Source organism: Thamnophis elegans, chromosome 5, assembly GCF_009769535.1.
Source record: "Thamnophis elegans isolate rThaEle1 chromosome 5, rThaEle1.pri, whole genome shotgun sequence".
Taxonomy (NCBI): Eukaryota; Metazoa; Chordata; class Lepidosauria; order Squamata; family Colubridae; genus Thamnophis; species Thamnophis elegans.
This window is the reverse complement of record NC_045545.1, coordinates 52,859,214-52,879,991: the sequence shown is the minus strand read 5'-3', so window position 1 is coordinate 52,879,991 and position 20,778 is coordinate 52,859,214. Positions and strand designations below refer to the sequence as shown.

The 20,778-nt window shown below is 40.7% G+C and overlaps 1 protein-coding gene and 1 long non-coding RNA gene across 6 annotated transcripts in view; one reads left to right on the top strand and one right to left on the bottom strand.

The window, feature by feature from the left end:
• PIK3C2B (phosphatidylinositol-4-phosphate 3-kinase catalytic subunit type 2 beta) overlaps positions 1-20,778 on the top strand; it is a 110,463-nt gene that overhangs the window by 84,178 nt on the left and 5,507 nt on the right. For all 5 annotated transcript variants that reach the window (XM_032218179.1, XM_032218178.1, XM_032218177.1 and 2 more), the window contains 12 exons: positions 1,135-1,229; positions 7,030-7,210; positions 8,517-8,624; positions 11,199-11,291; positions 11,478-11,607; positions 13,075-13,211; positions 14,827-14,996; positions 17,913-18,069; positions 18,980-19,089; positions 19,267-19,468; positions 19,636-19,760; positions 20,573-20,690. In XM_032218179.1, the coding sequence (XP_032074070.1) occupies positions 1,135-1,229; positions 7,030-7,210; positions 8,517-8,624; positions 11,199-11,291; positions 11,478-11,607; positions 13,075-13,211; positions 14,827-14,996; positions 17,913-18,069; positions 18,980-19,089; positions 19,267-19,468; positions 19,636-19,760; positions 20,573-20,690 (1,626 nt within the window). The remainder of the gene's footprint in view (positions 1-1,134; positions 1,230-7,029; positions 7,211-8,516; positions 8,625-11,198; positions 11,292-11,477; positions 11,608-13,074; positions 13,212-14,826; positions 14,997-17,912; positions 18,070-18,979; positions 19,090-19,266; positions 19,469-19,635; positions 19,761-20,572; positions 20,691-20,778) is intronic.
• On the bottom strand, positions 38-4,094 carry LOC116509177. The gene is made up of 2 exons (XR_004255477.1): positions 3,891-4,094; positions 38-642 (listed from the first exon to the last, which is right to left on the bottom strand). It is a non-coding gene; the product is annotated as an uncharacterized LOC116509177 (long non-coding RNA).

Genomic DNA, 20,778 nt, shown 5'->3' with positions numbered 1-20,778 from the left:
GCCTTAGCTGGGAAATTATTGCTGTCAATTTGGGAACGTGCCTACAAATGGCTTGTAACTCAATACAGGGTTATGTCTAGCAAGGAAATCGCTATGCTAGAGTCTTGTTTCAAGGAACTGATAAATTGTTCTCCTAGGGTAGCATTTCTCTAAACAGTTAGGAATGTCATAGCTTCCTAAATTTTCAGGATGGTTCTTCTGCTGAGAAATCAGTTGTAATGAGATTATTTTGACCAAATAAATCTGACTAATTTTTATAAGTAGATCATATATTTCAGGTCATACTTTTATATTTTGCATTGAATTCATAACAATTTTTGTTTGGGGCTTTGGCTTTCGTAGTTAATAGTTTTCAGTTTCCTTCTTCCGTGCTCTGGCACAGGGTGAGTAAGTTCACAAGTAATCCTCATTTTGCAGTCCCAGATCATCTCTAACAAAGTTCAGTAGTAACATAGCAAATGTAGCTTCACAGGTTTATTTTTTTTCTTTTGAGACTAGAATGAGATAGTTGGGGAAATAATTTGCCTGCAAGATAAAATATATTGATTTCTACTCTGAACTCCTCCAAGGCTCCCCAGAGATAGATAAAAAAATGTTCAGTTCTCCCAACTGGTAAGATCTTGATCCATTCCCTTTCAGCCCCTGCAATTAAAATAGATTTTGAAAATTAAAATAAAATAAAGCTGATTTCCACCAAGAAGCCAATTTATTATGTCTTCTGCATGTGGATATACCAAATTTTTACAGCTATAATGCAGATTGGGGTTATTCCTGCTACACTTATTAAAATGACAAAGGCTATGTATGTGTGTAAATACTTATTTATACATAATTTTTACTTTTTACTGTGCTGTAACATCTCTTGTTGTACAATCATAAAGGTGCTATAATCTTTTAAGTGTCCCCTCTTTTTAAGTGTAAAGAATAAAGTAGTAGTAGCATTCCATTAATGGATGTTTATGAGTGTATCCTTGGGGATTTTCCAAGCAGTTTATTGCGGAAAGCAATTTGTATTTTCTTGCATTATGCACCAGTGCCACATCTTTCTGTCTCCATGCTTCTGTAGCTCACTGCAGGTTTTATAGCTTGTATAGCTGGTTTTTGCTGGAAAACCAATTTGTTTTCTTTTTCTAGGCTCTTAAGTATGAATGCTACTTGGACAGTCCCTTGGTGCGGTTTCTTATGAAGCGAGCCATCTGTGATCTGAGGATCACCCACTATTTTTTCTGGTAATATTGGTGGACCTAATGAGGGTAGAATGGGAGGATAAGTGCTGGTAGGGAAAAGGAGATTCTAATTGCATTGTTGCTAACAGACTTTTTTTTATCCCATTAATTATATTGCCCACTAATAGCCAGGCTTGGGATAAAACAGTTTTTTGGTTAAGATTTTTATCTATATAGTTAATACACAGGGATATTTCATATAATTCCTGTTCAGTGGAGTTCCTGATGGTCTCTGAACTTGGTTGTTTGCTAGCAAACATTTCATTACCCAAAATAGGTCATATCAGTATGAGTGAATATGGAGTGTGCTGTAGTTTGCCCTGATAATTTAGAGAGGGTATAGTTTCTACACCCCTAAAATATGAAAAATAAAAGGGAAACTACTGCATGTAAGCAGGCAAAAAACAGCAACAAACCTCATGCAGACTTACATTAGTTCATTTAGTGACTGACGTTAGAAAGACACAGAAAAAAGTGACTTATGACCATTTGTTTATGATCATTGCAGCATCTTCATGGCTACATGATCAAAATTCAGACACTTGGCAACTGACTCATGTGTATGACGGTTGCAGTGTCCCAGGGTCATGAGTTGCAGTGTCCCAGGTTGCAGTGTCCCAGGGTCACCTTTTGTGAACTTCTAACAAGCAAAGCCAATGGGGAAGCCAGATTCACTTAACAACTGTATTACTAACTTAACAACTGCAGCAATTCACTTAACAGCTGTGGTAACAAAGGTTGTAAAATGGAGTGAAATTCATTTAACAACTTAGTAACAGAAATGTTGGACTCAATTGTGGTCATAAGTAGAGGACTACCTGTAACATGTTCACTTAGTCTGCATAGGAGAAGAGAGGGTGAGTTTTTGCTTAGTCACTTCTACTAATGTAGATAATTTGAAGTATGGCTCCGTTCTTCTGTGGGCTGCTTGGAGAATCCAAGCACAAGGTTAACTTTGTCCATTAGCCTAGAGACTGAGTTATAAAATTGTTGACCACGCTTCCTCTGACTGGAAGAGTTCAGTTTTTTTAACTCAGTCCAGCCTGAAGAGACGTAAATATATTTTCTCTAGGTTAATAGACAATAATTTGACTCATTTGTAGTGTTTGTATGTAATTTTATTGTTTGTTGTTTATTGTTTCTGTTATTCTTAATGTGTCAAATCACTTAACAGCGATTTGCGTGGCTTTCCGTTCCGACGGACCACCACTCGAGTGCTCTGAGGGATAAGCCTTGTTCTGGCAAGGGCTGTAAGCCGGCATTGTCCCTGGCAACAAGTGGAGCCGCATTGCGCTCTGAAGCCATTTTTTTTGCTGCGGTTGGGAGTTGGTTCGCCACTCTTGTGCTTGGCGCATTGTCCCTGTAATAATTGTTGTCGATGCTGCTGCCAGCTTGCAAAGGCAACAAGCGGTCAGCGCCCACTGAATTCCTTGAGCCGCCGCTGCCGCCACCATTCCAATAGCTAGAGAAGCCGCTAGAAGTGGCAGGCGACCATTTTGGATTGCCGATTTGAATTTCGTGCTCCTCCTTTGGCTGCAATGTAACAGCTCAGAGTTTTCACGCCAAAAGTTAGCGCCAACGTATCAGCAGCCGTCAATCTAATGCTACGTAAAACAAACCAAGCAGCAGCAGCATGGGCACTGAGAGCTGCTACGGCAGCTTCGTTCTTTAATAGAACTTCCCTTGTATGTCTCAAGCAACTGCAGGCAAGAATAGTGCCAGAGGATATGCATTTAAACCAGGATGTAAATAAGCTGATGGCAGCAATTAAATACTGTTCTGACGCTACCCTTAATGCAGCCAAATTTGCTTCCCAAATGGTGGCTTCTAATTCCACTTCACGCTGACTTCTATGGCTCTGCCATTGGCAGGTGGATATGCGTTCCAAATGGCGCTTGGCATCTGCCCCATTTAAGGGTGGGACGTTATTTGGCGATGCGCTAGATCCTGTTTTAATAGAGACAAGGGACAAGGACAAGGTGCTTCCATTGGCTAATAGACACACTGACAGAAGAACTCAGCCATATTTTCACTGCCAGTCCTTTCATGCCATAGATACTGGGGGCAATACGGCCCCATATCTTCCCAACTACAACAGGCCGTTCAATCAGGGACACGACCACTCTCAGGAGCTCTTAGAAGCTACAGATAGAAATAGACAGCAGACCCAGGCCAGGCGGCCATTTCGTGATGCCTCCAACTGGCCTTTCCATTGCTATAGGTGACTCCCAAGGGGATGGCCCCATTGGTGGTTGCCTCACATCTTTTGCACCCCAGTGGGAAAATACCATATCAGACTTGCGGGTCATTCAAACGGTGAGGCTGGGACTCACACCAGAATTCCTCTCCATCCCCCCAAGACGGTTCATCAAGTGTCCTTTTCCCAGGTGTCAGGTAAAAAGAGGCCTCATGAGCACCGAGATCCAACACCTGTTGGACATCCAAGCCATAGAGGCAGTGCCCCTGGGACAGGAAAGACTAGGATTTTATTCAATCTTATTCCTAGTAACCAAAAGCTCAGGGGGGTGGAGAGCTATTTTAGATTTGAAAAGACTCAATCTCCACCTAAAATATCAACACTTAAAGATGCAGTCACTCAAGACCATCCTGGGCTACATCCGCAAGGGCAACCTGATGACATCAGTCGACATCAAAGAAGCGTACCTCCACGTTCCAATATATCCAGTGCACAGTAGGTTTCTGTGGTTCGAGTTTGCAGGGTGCCAGTTTCAGTACAAGGCCATGTCGTTTGGCCTCTCATCAGCCCCGTGAATCTTCATGAAGCTGCTGGCAGCCATCGCTGTGTATCTTCGCTCTCTACCAGTAAGAGTGAATTGCTATCTCGACGACATCCTGCTCCTGTCATCGTTCCAGGACCAAGCAAGGCGAGTTCTTCAGACCACAATCATCACACTTCAACTACACGGATTCGTCATAAATTTTCCGAAGAGCCACTTGCAGCCATCCATCAGCCTGCTGCACCTCGGGACTGTCATCAACTCCGAGATCTGCAAGGTATTTCTATCTCAGGATCCCAGACGCAGCATCCAGAAACTGGTGAGTCAGATTTGCTACAGAGAACTTTACCATTGGCAACCCTTTCCTAACTCTTAGGGAAAATGATTTATTGTATAGACATTGTTCCCTGGGCAAGGTTCCATGCACGCGCCCTCCAATGGTTTTTGCTCCCTTTCCAGAGAGCCCACACCAGTCACTCCCTCACCAGGGTACAGCTACTGCCCAAGGTGACGAGGTCGTTGCTGTGGTACAGAGGGCATGCCCCTTCAAGGAACTGACACGTATTGTAGTAACGACGGACGCCAGCCTATTTGGGTGGGGGGCCCATGCTCTGACCTGAGTAGCGCAGGGTCGTTGGAGTGCGCAGGAACTGCGGAACAGTATAAATTGGTTAGAGCTTCGCGCAGTTTGGTTGCTCTGATCAAGTTTTGGGACTTGGTGAGGGCTCAGAGCATACTAGTCCTCACAGACAATATAGCCGCCAAAGCCCATGTCACCTGACAGGGGCACTCTGTCGCGGTTACTCATGCTGGAATTGGAGAAGCTACATAACTAGCAGAGGCTCACACGCTGTCAATCCAGGTGGAGCACATTTCGGGCTCCACGAACGTGCAAGCAGACTGGCTGAGCAGGGCCATGGTGGACCATGCAGAATGGTGTCTGCATCTTGCCCTGCTTCAAGAACTATCCCTCCGGTTTGGTTACCCCATGGTGGACTTGTTTGCTCAGTCCCACAGCACCCACCTTCCAAGATTCTTTGCCAGGTTCTAGGAACCAGGGGCGGAAGCCATTGATGCACTTTGCAGCCCTTGGCCACAGGTCTGCTTTCTGCCTTTCTGGCAATACTGATCATTCCACAGGCCATTCAGAAACTATTGGCGGAGGTGAAAGAGGTACTTCTGATTGCACCAATGTGGCCGAGACGTCCCTGGTACAGAGACCTCATCAATCTCTCGTTATCATGACTGTGGCAAATACCAGATGACAGGATATCCCTCTCACAAGGGGCTCTAATCCATCCGAACCCCCAGTGGATGCAACTTGCCATGTGGCACTTGAGAGGGATATCCTAGCCCGTCAGAATTTTTCAGACATAAGGACGATTCAAGCTACCAGACGCCCAGCTACCACGCTCATCTATGATGCCACCTGGTGTGCATTCTGCAGGTGGTGCCGCAATTCTGACATTGAACCCACTTTGGCTTTGATACCTCAGGTACTTGATTTTCTACAGATAGGCATAGACAAGGGGCTAACACTTAGCACTCTTCGACGCCAACTCACAGCGTTGTCGAAGGTGCTTGATGACTGTCAGGGTCACCCCCTAACTCTCCACCCGAGGATACGGACTTTCCTCAGGGGGTTTACAAATCTCAACCCACGTGTGGTTCACCACTATTCCACGTAGGATTTGACTGTAGTACTCCAGGCCCTCACTAAAGCACCGTTCGAGCCCATTCGTACCATCAGCCTTAAATTGTTGACCCTTAAAACAGTTTTTCTTGTAGCTATTACATCAGCTAGGAGGGTGTTGGAGCTGGCCACGCTGTCAGTACACCAGGACCTCTGTATATTTCACCCGGACAGAATGGTTCTCCGACTGGACCCTGCATTTCTCCTCAAGATCAACACTTGGTTCCACCAGGCACAGGAGCTTATTCTCCCGGACTTCTGTCCACACCCAGCGCACCCGCAAGAGAGACAGTGGCACCATCTGGATGTTTGCAGGGTGCTCCGTCACTATGTGAAACATACAACTTCCTTCAGAAAATCGGAAGCTTTAATTGTGTCCTTTCAGCCAATGTCGATGGGCCAGAAGGCATCTTCCATCACCATCGGTCGCTGGCTGAAGGCGTGTATTGCTCTTACCTACGAAAGTCAACCTAGACCAGCTCCCTGGCGCATCACTTCACATTCCACTCAGAGTGCAGCCACCTCGGTGGCCTGGGCAACACAAGCCTCTATTGAGGACATATGCAGGGCGCTGACCTGGTCATCAATGTTTTGTCAAACATTATAAACTGGATGTGTTTGCTCTGTGGAAGCCTCATTCGGGCGGCAGGTATTACAAAGGGTTTTATTTAGTTTTTTTTTTTTTGTATTTTATTGTCACTTATAGGCCGCCCTTTTCCCTGGGGGGACTCAGGGCAGCTTACAACTCATGGGAAGGGGGTGCAAGACAGAACGTAAAATAATATGTGAGTACAAATAAAAATAGCAATAAAACACAACATTCATTCAACATTCGGGTGGGGTGTATGAAGATCTTATCCCCAGGCCTGACGGGATAGCCAGATCTTAAGGGCTGTGCGGAAGGGCTGTTCTTCCAACTTCTAGGACCCTGGCCCAGCCTAGCTCCTACCCTTAGTTTCATTGCTTTGGCATGTCCCATGCTTGGATTCTCCAAGCAGCGCACAGGAGAATGACCATTAACTTTACCTGAACGGTCCTTCTATGTGCGCTGTGGTAGAATCCAACCTCACCCTTGGCACCGGCCGGTCTAGGGACTCTCGTGCTCAATTGCCACAAGTTCATTGACCTTCACTTTCCGGTCCAGACTCATATTTCCATCTCTCGGATCGGCTGTGCCTTCGTACAAAACTGAACTCTTCCAGTCAGAGGAGGCGTGGTCAACAATTTCATAACTCAGTCTTTAGACTAATGGACAAAGTTAACTCTGTGCTTGAATTCTCCCGCAGCGCATATAGAAGGACAGTTCAGGTAAGTCAACGGTCGTTCCATGCAAACATTTCTATTTCCAGTGACAAAATTTCTGTATTCCCAGGCTTCTGAAAGATGGTTTGAAGGATTCTCAGTTTAGCATTCGTTACCAGTACCTGCTGGCAGCTCTGTTATGTTGTTGTGGAAAGGGTCTGCGAGAGGAGTTTGATCGTCAATGTTGGCTGGTTAACACCTTGGCTAAGCTGGCTCAACAAGTCCGTGAGGCTGCTCCATCATCGCGACAGGTACACATGGTTTTATGGTGACTGGAGGAAAGAGCAGAGGATTAAGAATGATAGACTTCATGTGCAATGATGAAATACTGCTTATTTAACAAAAAGTAGAAATGATTCTGCCAACCTAGCCGTTCGAAAGTATGTAAAAATGCAAGTAGAAAAATAGGAACCACCTTTGTTGGGAAGGTAATAGCGTTCTGTGCTCCTTTGGCATTTAGTCATGCCAGCCATATGACCAGAGACGTCTTCAGAAAGTGCTGGCTCTTCGGCTTTGAAACAGAGATGAGCACTGCCCCCTAGAGTCAGGAACGACTAGCACATATGCATGAGGGGAATCTTTACCTTTAACTTTAATGTTCCTTCCATGTTCTAAGATACATCTAAATGTTCTTATCTACATCTCTAGGTATCTAGTGCAGTATGCTGTGGTCTTGGTTATCTGTAACATGGAAACAGGATCCTAATTTCTTTTCACTGTCTTAACTATGTGCATTGCAAAAGATTGCAAGTACTTTATACCTTGCATAATGTTCCTTCCATAGGGAACACAGTGTCTAAGACGCTGAGCTGGTTGATCAGAAAGGTCGGCAGTTTGGCGATTCAAATTCCCAGCGCTGTATAATGGAGTGAATTTCCATTACTTGTCCCAGCTTCTGCCAACCTAGCCATTCGAAAGCATGTAAAAATGCAAGTAGAAAAATAGGAACCACCTTTTTTGGGAAGGTAACAGCATTCCATGCACCTTCTGAAAAAGGTGGTACCTCCTGAAAGCAGAAATTGCATGGTAGATCTAAGTATTAATTTGCTAAGACTTGAATACAAATTTTAATTTGCCACTATTTTGGGATCAAGTGGGTCTTGTTATTTACAAAGGCTCCATTTTTGTGGATAACAAGACTATGAAAAGAAAATACTTTCCACATGCACAAGAGTCAATTCGCTATTTAGCACATGTGTAAAAATATACAAAAAACCTCAAAGCTATGAATATATGAAACTGCTCAAGAATAATAAGGTCTGGTTTATATTTTTCAGCTGTAGATACAGAAAATTACAACTAATGATTCCACAAATAACAAGGGCTACGTGTAAATGATTTTAAGCAATTTTTTTCAAAGTTTTCCATACATCTAATTATTAGAACTTTTCATGATGTTGTGGCTTGTTTTCGCCAAATTTCACCTCAGGTTACTAACAATTTTATGAAAAAATACTTTTTAGTAGTGAAAAATAACCTGCTTTGAAAAGGGAATGGAAAAGGACATGAATAAACTGCAGTTTAGAGCTTACAGTTTTTGTTTTGTTTTTCCTTTAGGCCATCCTTCGTGAAGGACTAGAGGATGTCAGGCAGTTCTTCAATGTCAATGGCTCCTGTCGACTACCACTTAGCCCCAGTCTGCTGGTGAAAGGAATTGTGCCCAGAGTATGTTGTTGACTGATTAAAATGCTTTTATTTATATACTGTGGAAATGGGATTAGTTCTTCCTTCAACACCTTAGGAGTCACTCATTGGGACTCCATGTGTTTCATGTGCCAAACCATCCAAGCTCCAGAGTAGCATTTCTATAACCAGTCTTTATGCAACATCTTACCTCTTTAGTATGAAAATAATTGGCTTCTATCACTTAATCTACCCATTATTTCTTGTGGCTTTGTTTTAGTTGGGCAATAATAATATCCATGAGGAATAACATAATACAATACAATAGCAGAGTTGGAAGGGACCTTGGAGGTCTTCTAGTCAAACCCCCTGCCTAGGCAGGAAACTCTATACCGTTCCAGACAAATGGCTATCCAACATCTTCTTAAAGACTTCCAGTGTTGGGGCATTCACAACTTCTGGAGGCAAGCTGTTCCACTGATTAATTGTTCTAACTGTCAGGAAATTTCTCCTCAGTTCTAAGTTGCTTCTCTCCTTGATTAGTTTCCACCCATTGCTTCTTGTTTTACCCTCAGGTGCCTTGGAGAATAGTTTGACTCCCTCTTCTTTGTGGCAACGCCTGAGATGTTGGAACACTGCTATCATGTCTCCCCTAGTCCTTTCTATTAAACTAGACATACCCAGTTCCTGCAACCGTTCTTCATATGTTTTAGTGTCCAGTCCCCTAATCATCTTTGTTACTCTTCTCTGCACTCTTTCTAGAGTCTCCACATATTTTCTACATCGTGGCGACCAAAACTGAATGCAGTATTCCAAGTGTGGCCTTACCAAGGCATTATAAAGTGGTATTAACACTTCACGTGAGCTTGATTCTATCCCTTTGTTTATGTAGCCTAGAACTGTGTTGGCTTTTTTGGCAGCTGCTGCATACTGCTGGCTCATATTTAAATGGTTGCCCACTAGGACTCCAAGATCCCTCTCACAGTTACTACTATTGAGCAAGGTACCACCTATACTGTACCTGTGCATTTCGTTTTTCTTGCCTAAATGTAGAACCTTACTCTTTTCACCATTGAATTTCATTTTATTAGATAGTGCCAATGTTCAAGTTTGTCAAGATCTTTCTGTATCTTAAGCATGTCTTCTGGAGTGTTAGCTATTCCTGCCAGCTTGGTGTCATCTGCAAATGTGATAAGTTCCCCATTTATTCCCTCATCCAAATCATTGATGAACATGTTGAAGAGTACTGGGCCTAAAACAGAGCCTTGGGATACTCCACTGCATACTTCTCTCCATGTAGATGCAGTTCCATTGAGGACTACACGTTGACTGTGGTTGGTCAGCCAGTTACGAATCCATCTAGTGGTGATGCTGTCCAACCCACATTCTTCTACTTTATCTGGTAATAGGTTATGGTCTACCTTATCAAATGCCTTACTGAAGTGCAAGTAAACTATATCGACGGCATTCCTCTGGTCCACTAATTTTGTCACTTTGTCAAAGAATGCAATAAGATTAGTCTGGCATGATCTATTTTTGACAAACCGATGTTGGCTTTTGGCTATTACTTTGTTTACTTCTAGGTGTTCACTAATTCGTGAACACGGTTCGCTTGATTATCTTTTCCAGAATCTTTCCTTGTATTGAGGTCAGGCTGATAGGTCTGTAGTTTCTTGGATCTGTTTTTTTCCCCTCTTTTTTGAAGATGGGAACCACATCAGCTCTTTTCCAGTCCTCTGGCAGTTCCCCGGTGCTCAGGATCTCTGAAAGATATAGTTCAGTGGTTCTGAGATCTCATCTGCCAGTTCCTTTAGAACCCTAGGGTATAATCCATCTGGTCCTGGTGATTTGAACTTGTCTAGGGTAGACAGGTACTCACTTACCATTTTCTACCCTATTTCAACTTGTGTTCCTAATCTGATTTTTGTGGTGCTGTTTTTGATAGGTTGGACTGTTTTATCCCTTTGTGTAAAGACAGATGCAAAACATGAGTTAAATAGTTCTGCTTTTTCCCTGTTGCTTGTCACCTTCTTGCCACTTTCTCCCAGCAATGAACCAATCATTTCCTTAATCTTTTATTTGTTTTTAACATTTTGGAAGAAGCTTTTTTTCTTATTTTTTATTTTTTCTTTATTTTTCTTCATTGTGAGCCTTAGCTTTCCTTACTTCATCTTTACAGGCTCGGGCTATTTGCTGACATTCTGCCTTAGTTATGTCCCCCTCTTTCCACTTTTTATACTTAACTTTTTTGTCTTTCAATTTGTCAGAGAGTTTTTTATGCAGCCATGCTGGTTTCTTTTGGGAGCTATTATTTTTCTTCTTCATTGGTATTATGCTAGACTGAGCTTTTGTAATCTCATTTTTCAAAATTTTCCAAGCTTCTTGAGTTGTTTTCGCCTTGAGGATTCTCATCCATGGAATTCTTCCCAAGCTCTCTCTAAGTTTATTGCAATTAGCTCTCTTAAATCCAATACTCTACCTTTGATCTGATCCTAAATCTACATTGCATAGTAATTCTTCTCCCAATGCTTGGGATCACTGGACTCCCATATTGCTAGGTTGCTTGATTGTAACACTCGCCTCCCACCTTTGATCTCCGTTTTTCTTTGCTTGCAGGATTGTTCCTATTTCAATTCAAATGCTGTCCCTCTGAAGCTCTCTTTCCAGAATGTTGACTCCCTTGCAGAAAATATCCGTGTTATTTTTAAGGTAAGTGCTAGACTGGAATTGTTTAGTTTTTAAGGAAGATCACTGTTAGATTAAAATCTTCCTTCTGATTAGAGGTGACATTGCATGTTTTAAAAAGATGAAACATGTTTAATAACTTTCTCTTAATATAAATTATTAAAATGCCCTGGAAATAATCTGCCTTACATCATGCCTTTGTTCCCACAGTGTGGAGATGATCTTCGCCAAGATATGCTAACCCTGCAAATGATTCGTATAATGAACAAGATCTGGGTGCAAGAAGGTTTGAACATGCGCATGGTCATATTCCGTTGTTTTTCTACAGGCCGTGGTCGGGGTAAGCCTAGATCCAAGTATGAAACATTTTCAGTTTCCTTTACCTTCCTCACCTTCATTTACAGACTAATAGGATTCTTGGGGGACCATATGGAATAATAAGATCAGAACAGATTTATTATCTCTTTGGGCAAACATTGAGAATACAGAAAGTGCCTTGCCAAATAATCTGTGAGTAGATTATTAGTTTCCCAGTATGCCGATTGTTCCTTCCTAAGGCATAGCTACATAAGGCATAGGGGGGTTTTTTGTACTCAAAATCAATCTGTGCCTGACACATACATAACAATGAATTTATGTTTGCAGTTTTATTTTCTTATCTGTTTTCTATTATTATTTTCACTGTTTTATTTGTTTCACATTTTAAAATGTGTTTGGAAATGGTTAGTGTTTTGAATATTATAATTAGATTAGATTATAAGTATTAACAGTAAAAAATTGTGTAAGGTATCTGTTAGTCAGCATAAAATATCCCTAAATATGGACGGGGTTTTTTTCTTAGTTGTTTTATCCACTATGTAAGAGTTTATTTTAATAACGATGTGATAAAAAATTATTCCAGTAAAATGATGCTGAGCACCTGCTTCAGGTTATGACAGATGCATTCTATATTTGCTACAATATCCTTCTATAGATACCTTCACAAGTGTCACCTACAATTTAGCAGCATAAGAGATTATGACAATTAATAATTCAGCCTGTTGAATCTGAATCAACAGCTGCTTTCTTAGCAAAAAGAGAAGTTGTTGTTTTCTGAGTTTCTAAATTGTGGCTCTGTTGATACACGAGAAGGATCTTGATAACCTCCAGTCCACGTGCTTTTTTGGGTGGCCTTCTGTGGAGCCCAGAAGAAGCTGACTGGGTGATTATGGTCAGTGACTGTTCCTCAGACCAACCTACTGTTGTGGGGACACAACATAAATAGGAGAAGGGAACCCTGTATATATATATTACATCGAATTCTGGAAGGAAATCTGGGATAGAAATAAAATGCGACTGTTTGCCTACATGCTCCTTGGTAGACAAGCAGTTATCTGAAAGCAATTATTTGTTCCATGATAGCACAGCTATGAGGGAAAGTTTGGTGGCTTCCCTTTTCCTTTCAGCAGCCTGTTGGTTTCCTGGTGCTAATGACATTGAGCAACTAACAGACATGAGCAGAACAGAGAGAGGAGAAGTGGGTTGCCCTCCTTCCAACAACTGTTTAAATTACAATTTCCTGCCATCCGGGTGATCTTGAAGGTTCCCTTGGAGGTTCCCTTCCTCTGAATTATCTACTAAAGACTGCCTAGAAGATGTGTTTATACAATATGTGATGAGAATTTTACATATGGGCCTGAGATGGTTGTGCAATCCTTCCATTTAATGAAAATATCAACCTAGATACTGTTGGGCTGTACAGCCCAGATGTCTGAATGGCAATATCTTTCCTATAACCAACCTCATTTCCATCCTTTATGCATTACAGGGATGGTAGAAATGATCCCCAATGCAGAAACTTTGCGAAAAATTCAAGTGCAGCATGGTGTGACAGGTTCTTTCAAAGATCGTCCCCTTGCAGACTGGCTACAGAAGCACAACCCCAAGGAGGATGAATATGAAAAGGTAAAGAAAAGGAACAAGTAAAACAATAAAATCCTTTGCCTGAGAGCAGGCCTGAGGAGAGGGGGGTGCAGCCGGTACATTGTTCCAAGGCCCATGGAGCTCAAAGGGCCCATGAAGGGGATTTTTTTTAAAAAAAATTACAAAACCATTTTTTTAAGAAAAACAATATTGGATATATATACTTCATTCTCTATACTTTGTGTCAGAGGTGGGTTCCTACCAGTTCGCACCTATTCGGTAGAACCGGTTCATCAAATCTACCGAACCAGTTAGAAGAGGTTCCACCAGTGGACCCGGAAAGCAGGCCACACCTACAGAAGAGGTTCCAAATCTTTTTGAAACCCACCACTGCCACACACACACAAACACAGAGAGACAGAGACAGAGACAGACAGAGAGAAAGAAAGAAAGAAAGAAAGAAAGAAAGAAAGAAAACACATGGCTGGCAAGCCACTCCCATCAGGCCACATAGCCGGCAAGCCACTCCCACAAAGGAGGCCACACCTACAGAAGAGGTTCCAAATCTTTTTGAAACCCACCACTGCCCCCCACACACAAACACAGAGAGACAGAGACAGACAGAGAGAAAGAAAGAAAGAAAGAAAGAAAGAAAGAAAGAAAGAAAGAAAGAAAGAAAGAAAGAAAGAAAGAAAGAAAACACATGGCTGGCAAGCCACTCCCATCAGGCCACACAGCCGGCAAGCCACTCCCACAAAGGAGGCCACACCCACAGAATAGGTTCCAAAAATTTTTGAAACCCACCACTGCTTTGTGTGTATAGCAAAACTACCTTGCAGCCTTGTTTGACATAACTTTATGGTTGCACGACCCCCTTGCATCCTGTTTTGGGCCTAGTAGGCCTTGCTGCAGGCTCCTGGCAGCAAAAATGGGCCTAAGGGGGCGGGGGGAAGTCACACCATCCCCTCGCGTCCTGTTTTGAGCCTAATAGTACTGCAGGCCTCGCTGCAATTATGACATTACTGATTTATGTGTCCATGTGTAGGTGAGGGGGCCCATACTAGTGTTGTTCTAGCACTTAATAATCCTCTCAGCGGCCCTGCCTAAGAATCAAAACCACAGAATTAAGTGCAGGAATTGTATCAATATGTTCTTTCTACATTTCGTAATTATGGTAATTACAAAAAGCAAAATAGAGGCACTGTAATTTAGATTTGTTTATGTGTTTTCAGAGCCATTTTATTTTTGTTTCTTTAGTACAGTATTGAATCAAGAAGCAGTTAGTTTTATTTTATTTGGCATTATAATGGTATTTTAAGTCTCTGAAAATGAGAAGCAATATTAAGAATCCTTTTTCTCCTTTACAAATTATATTTTAAAATGGATGCAGCGCTTAGCCACAAACACGTGATTTTGGCAAATGTATTCATTGTGTTAAGGTTACTTGCAGAAAGATTTGTAAATGAGAATGCCAGGTACTGCTGAATGTCTTCAACTTATTCCAGAAAGTGACATATCACGTGTTTTTGTTTGCTTCACACATGCATACCCTGTAATCCCCTTTGCAAAACTTTTAAAACTTTCTCTACCCATTGCCTTACCTACCTTTCCCACTGATTCTTTTCATAGCTATTCTAAATATATCTTCATCTTTCAGGCAGTGGAGAATTTCATTTACTCCTGTGCTGGCTGCTGTGTAGCCACTTATGTTTTGGGAATCTGTGACCGGCACAATGACAACATCATGCTCAAAACAACCGGGCACATGTTCCATATTGACTTTGGAAGGTTTCTGGGACATGCCCAGATGTTTGGCAACATCAAAAGGTGAGGAATCTTCTGAAATGCTCCTCAAAGACTCTGCATGGCTGCTTTGAAATCCTCATAGAATTTTCTGAGAATACATATGCATTCACACAAGTCATCATGCCTGGAACAGCTGTCAAAGGCATTTTATGACTGGCTATTTTGTTTTGTTTATTATTTTACTGTACATACCTGCCATCTCATTTAATAACTCTGAGTGGCTTACAACAGGTTGTTCTAAAGATTATTATTGTTGTTGTCGTTGTTGGTCACAGTCAGCCAGAGGTTTAGATTGGGTATTTATTATTTATTTATTTATACAGTATTACTAATGTTGATTGTTTATAATCTTCAGTTGACAAAACATCATGGGATAACAATTTTTGAATGAACCTACCTCATATGGGTTAATGTCCACTTCAGCTTCATTGAGAAACTGACCAAGGGTGAGAAACGAAAGTGGGCACGTTGGTTTTTCACATAAGAAATGCTTTGCAACTGGGTGGATTCTATAGGATGATAGAAGGCAGTCTAAGAATACCATGACGTTAACATGGATATCACCATAGTTACACTTCAGGAAAAATGCTATTTGATATAAAAATGCAGCACTTGGCATTTAAATCAGCCAAGAACTTCTTTTTAAACATTTTCTGTAAAGTAGGATTCATTTGTAATGCAATACCTAAAATATTTCACTTGGATGGAAGACAACAGTACTTGGCACTTAGCTGTCTCTCCATTATTTGGCAACAAAAATGAGGCCTAATGTGAAAATAGTTTACACAAAATATAACTAATATAATCCCCAGTATAAAATTATGCTAAAGTTATCCATTAATGTTATCCATAGAATTTAAGACTAAATGACAAAACTAAGTATTTTAGTTTTTAACTAGAATGGCAGCCTTCGTTAATATCCTAGAATCGGCTTAGCAGAAGTAGTGGTACGCAGAAAATAATTAATATTTTATGCTGATTAAAACATAATTAACATTAAGTGAATAATAAATAATTGGTTGCTTTTCCTTTCTGCATTTTAATTTTAATATTTTTTACAAAATACTTCCGTGTCTGTTGCCCTTAGGCAAGGCCTGCAGTTTTACTAAAATTAACCAAGAGTATAAAAAGCATTAAAAGAATTCTTCAAGGAATGGAAATGCTTTCAACAGCTCATGTTAATGACTTTGGAATGTTTTGCCATTTATATATTTATATCCTGCTTTTATTTTTTTTTATAAATAACTTGTGCCACAAACACATCCAACAGACTATTCTCTCATGCAATGTTGTGCAGACGAGAAGCCATGCTGATTCCAGCAATGCTGTTTATTTAAGATAAGAGCAGACTATAAACCAACATGTAGCTTCCGGCTAACAGCCCCTTTTATGGGAAGCTGTCACCCGTTAACCAATAACTTTAAAATACATCCCACACTTGCACGGCAGAAGTAAAAGCCTCTGCTTGTATCTGCGTGGACATAACACTCCCCACAACAAGAACTCTGTAAAGTGAATTGAGCTGAGAGAGAATGATTGACTCAAGATCATCCAGCTGGCTTCATGCCTAAGGCGGGAACTGGAATTCAGTCTCCTGGCTTCTAGCTTGGCGCCTTAACCACTAGATCAAACTGGACTAACAATTATTTATTAACAGCGGTCAAACATTTCCTGATATTTCTCTTTGTTTTTGAGATGTAAGCCTCATGTGATAACCAAAGCTCTTCCATCTTCTGGACACACACAACCAAATGTTATCTCACAATAAAGTAAAATGTAATAATAGTAAAAAACATCTGAATTCAATTTTCCACCAAAGAAGTTATTTCAATTTGACAAAATTAGCTTTGATTCTAATGCAGACTTAATTTCCAAACTTTTTATTCTTTTTTTTTATTTTGAGATGCGAAAGAAAAAAATGAAGGAGAGATTCAATAATGTGTTGAAATAGAACGAGAATGCTATCATATCCTTGTGTATGAAAACAGTTATTAACAAAGAAAAGCATACAATAATAAGTCATATTAGAAGAGCTGCAAATACCACCATTCATTTCATTGATGCCTATGTCTCTAAGCATGAACAAAAGATACTGCTAGAAAATGCAGATCATGAACTCTTGAAAAGATTTCCAAAACATACCTTTCATTTTCATTTTCCCTTTATTTGTATGCCGCCCTTTTCCCTGGGGGGACTCAGGGCGGCTCACAGTTAAAAAAGGGGGGGGGAGGACAAACAGTTTCCAACATACAGACAATACAATATATTAAAAAACACAACAGCCACACAATTCGAGTGGGGTTAGAGTCTTAACCCCAGGCCAGCCGGGACAGCCAGATCTTTAGGGCGGCGCGGAAGGACTGGAGGGTGGTGAGGGTCCGAATCTCCACGGGGAGTTCGTTCCAGAGGGTCGGAGCAGCCACCTAATAAAATACTAATAAAAATATCTTGTTAAATCTGCTGTTATCTTGCTAAAATCCAAAACTGTCATTCAGATGGAGTGTTCAAGAGAATATCTGAAGAACTTTAAAATACATCTGCTTGGAACAATTATCCTTGGTCATTTTAAATGTCATATTATTCATGGAATGACTGGAATATAACACACAACCAAATTGGGGCGTGTACTTTATGGAGTAGAGAAACAAAAGTAAATAGTATTTTTAAAAGTAAATACTATTTGTGTCATACTATGTAGTTTCATTATTAATATTTAAGTTGGTTTTACATAACAGTAGAAAAAAGAAAAATTAAATTCTAATATTGTTTTGTAAATAATATTTCAAAAGTTGATAAAAATCTTGTTTGAGTTATAAGTATGAGTTATTTTATTAACCTACTTGATGAATGAGTGTAGTTAGGAATGAAAAAGAAGTAATCCTTGAAGTAACTACAATTTTAGCCACTTTGAGATATATAGATGTACCTTCTCTATAGGGACCGAGCTCCATTTGTCTTCACATCAGACATGGCTTATGTTATCAATGGTGGTGATAAACCCTCCAGTCGTTTCCATGATTTTGTGGATCTCTGCTGCCAAGCTTACAACCTTATCCGGAAGCATACTCATCTCTTCATCAATCTTTTGGGACTGGTGAGAAAACATATTTTCCTCCCTATTGCTCATGCTCTTCAGAAACATTGCATCTGTCCAGTCAGCGCATTGTAATTCTTGCTGAACTCCCTTCATGTCAGTTGATTATTCAGGATACCCTTTGGAGTTTTGCATATTCTCCCTTTTTCAAGCTTTAAGCAAAGATCAAGACAGAAAATGCATAAGCTTATCTCCAATGATTGTCCTGCCCAAAGATCTCATTTTTATTCCTGAAACCACAAAGACTAAAGACTTGTTTTATTATTTTTCTTTAAACTGTATTTGGCATTTTTATCCAGCTTCCCAAGCACCTAAATTACTCAAATATTGTTGTTTGATAAGTTAAAGGTATTGTCACAAGATGTAAGCTGTTCCAAGTAAAGCTACCTTCTGCAATTGACTAGTGGTGATTTTGTCAATGCCGATGGTGTTCAAATGGTGCTCCAGTTGTTCTGGGATTGCACCCAAGGAACCTATTACAATTGATTCTATTTTTACTTTTTTTTCTCACAGGCATTCTACCTCTATTTGCAGGTCTCCGTATTTTGAGATTTCTCTTGTTCTTTCTCTTCTCTTCTACTGTCTCCAGATACTGCAGTGACCACTTTCCAGACTTTTTTGTCATTCATATCAGCGATTCTAAAGTCTGGAGCAAGTGCTTTTCTGTGAATTCTAAAGACCTTGAAGTCTTAGTGTCTTCATTTTCTATTTGTCTATTTTGTAGTCCCATCACTTTTTGCCTATGGGCAAATAGTAGTAATGATATGCAGAAAATACCATCAGTAATAGTATTTCAGGAAATCAGGAGTAGATGTTCCATTTCTAAAACTGGGATTGCCATAGTTCATATTTTCAACAGCTGCACCTCTTCATTTTCCAATGCTAATTTTTGGTCTCTTTTTGCATTCAGATGCTCTCCTGCGGGATTCCTGAACTCTCTGACCTTGAGGACCTAAAATATGTTTATGATGCACTTAGACCACAAGACTCTGAGGCAGATGCTACTACCTATTTTACCAGGTGCGAAGATATTAGTCTTAACTCTGATAATTAGAAACTCAAAAAAGGAAGACATCAAACATCTGTATCCCAAAATCTTTTTCACCAACACTGTTCTGGGATCTTTATCAAAATCATGGAGTAGCACAGTCAACTTTGCATCACCATATAACTTAGAAATTCCATCCTTTGATACAGATTGATAGAGTCCAGCCTGGGCAGTGTAGCCACGAAGCTCAACTTCTTCATTCACAACCTGGCCCAGATGAAGTTCACAACATCAGACTCCCGGCCAACATTGTCATTTGCCCCCCGTGTGCACACAATCAAGACATCTAGCCGTATCGTTGATATTTTTCTCTGCCGACATGAAAAGGTCTTCAATCCCAGCAAAGGATATGTGAGTCTTTTTTATGGCCGTTTTGTTAGAGGGCACTACAGTAGAGACAATGCTAGGGCATCTGCTCTAGATAAGTGACACTTAAAGCAAGGGATAGTTTATACCAAATACAGAAATAATGTGGAATCTGCAGTTGAACCATATGAACTTTCATCTTTGCCTTGCAGATTTATATTCTGAAGGTGAAACGAGAGCACCCTTCTGAGGTCACATTCATTCAGCGCACATTTGAAGAGTTCCAGGAGCTGCACAACAAGCTACGTCTCATCTTCCCCTCTTCGCATCTCCCAAGGTCAGTCTCCATTTTGCTTATAACCTTCATTTTTCCTTGATGCTGTACTCGGCACACTCCTGCAATTAACCAGGGAAACTGATTGTGTACTTATTTACAATTCTACATTTGCTTTCCTGAATGAAATGCAATTTTTCTATTAGGAAAGAATCAAAATTTGTGATTGAAGTAATAAAAAAGGTAATCTGGTTCTTGATCTGTACATTCACGGTGAGGCAATCAGTGGTTTTTCAGGAAGTGCATATTATCATTATTATGAACCCATGTTAATAGTACACAAGAGTGGGAAAAGCTGAAATGATTTCTGTTTAGGAAATAGATATAGGAGATGTGCTTATACATATAACCATATATACCCACTTTGACCTGTGTTAAAAATAACCTAAGCAAAGACATCAGGTTCATAGAATATATAAAATGTGGCTGCATGCAGCATCTGAATTGCAGGCATGCGGTGAACACCCTGCCTTTTTGTCAAGCCAAGAAGAGTTTGATTCTTGCACGTTTATTAGGACAGTTACTTCTTAATAACATACAGTGATGTTGCAAGCAATCCTAAATTGGTTGCTTTCTTTCCATAGCTCTTTTTCTGGGAAGCACCATTTTCTGAACGTTTTTACTCCTTCTGGCTGAATGTATGGAGAGAAATCAGAATTTGGCATTCTCACCTTTTAACGTGAAGCAATTCCTTCCATGTACAGGACTTTTAAGGAGCAACTGTGTCTTTGAACCCTTCTGCTTCAGAAATTTTCTTGATGATTGGGCTCACTGCTTAAATGTCTCTTTCTCCCCCACCCAATCCAATTTCCCAGCTTCCCTAGCAGGTTTATAATTGGACGATCACGAGGAGAGGCAGCCGCTGAGAGGAGGAAAGAGGAATTGAATGGCTACATTTGGCATCTAATTCATGCAGCTCCGGAGGTTGCTGAGGTAACATGGATGAAGAGAGATCATACTAGCAAGACTAAGGAGAATTTGTAGGCAAAGGCTTCAATATATAATAGTTCCACCTGAATTA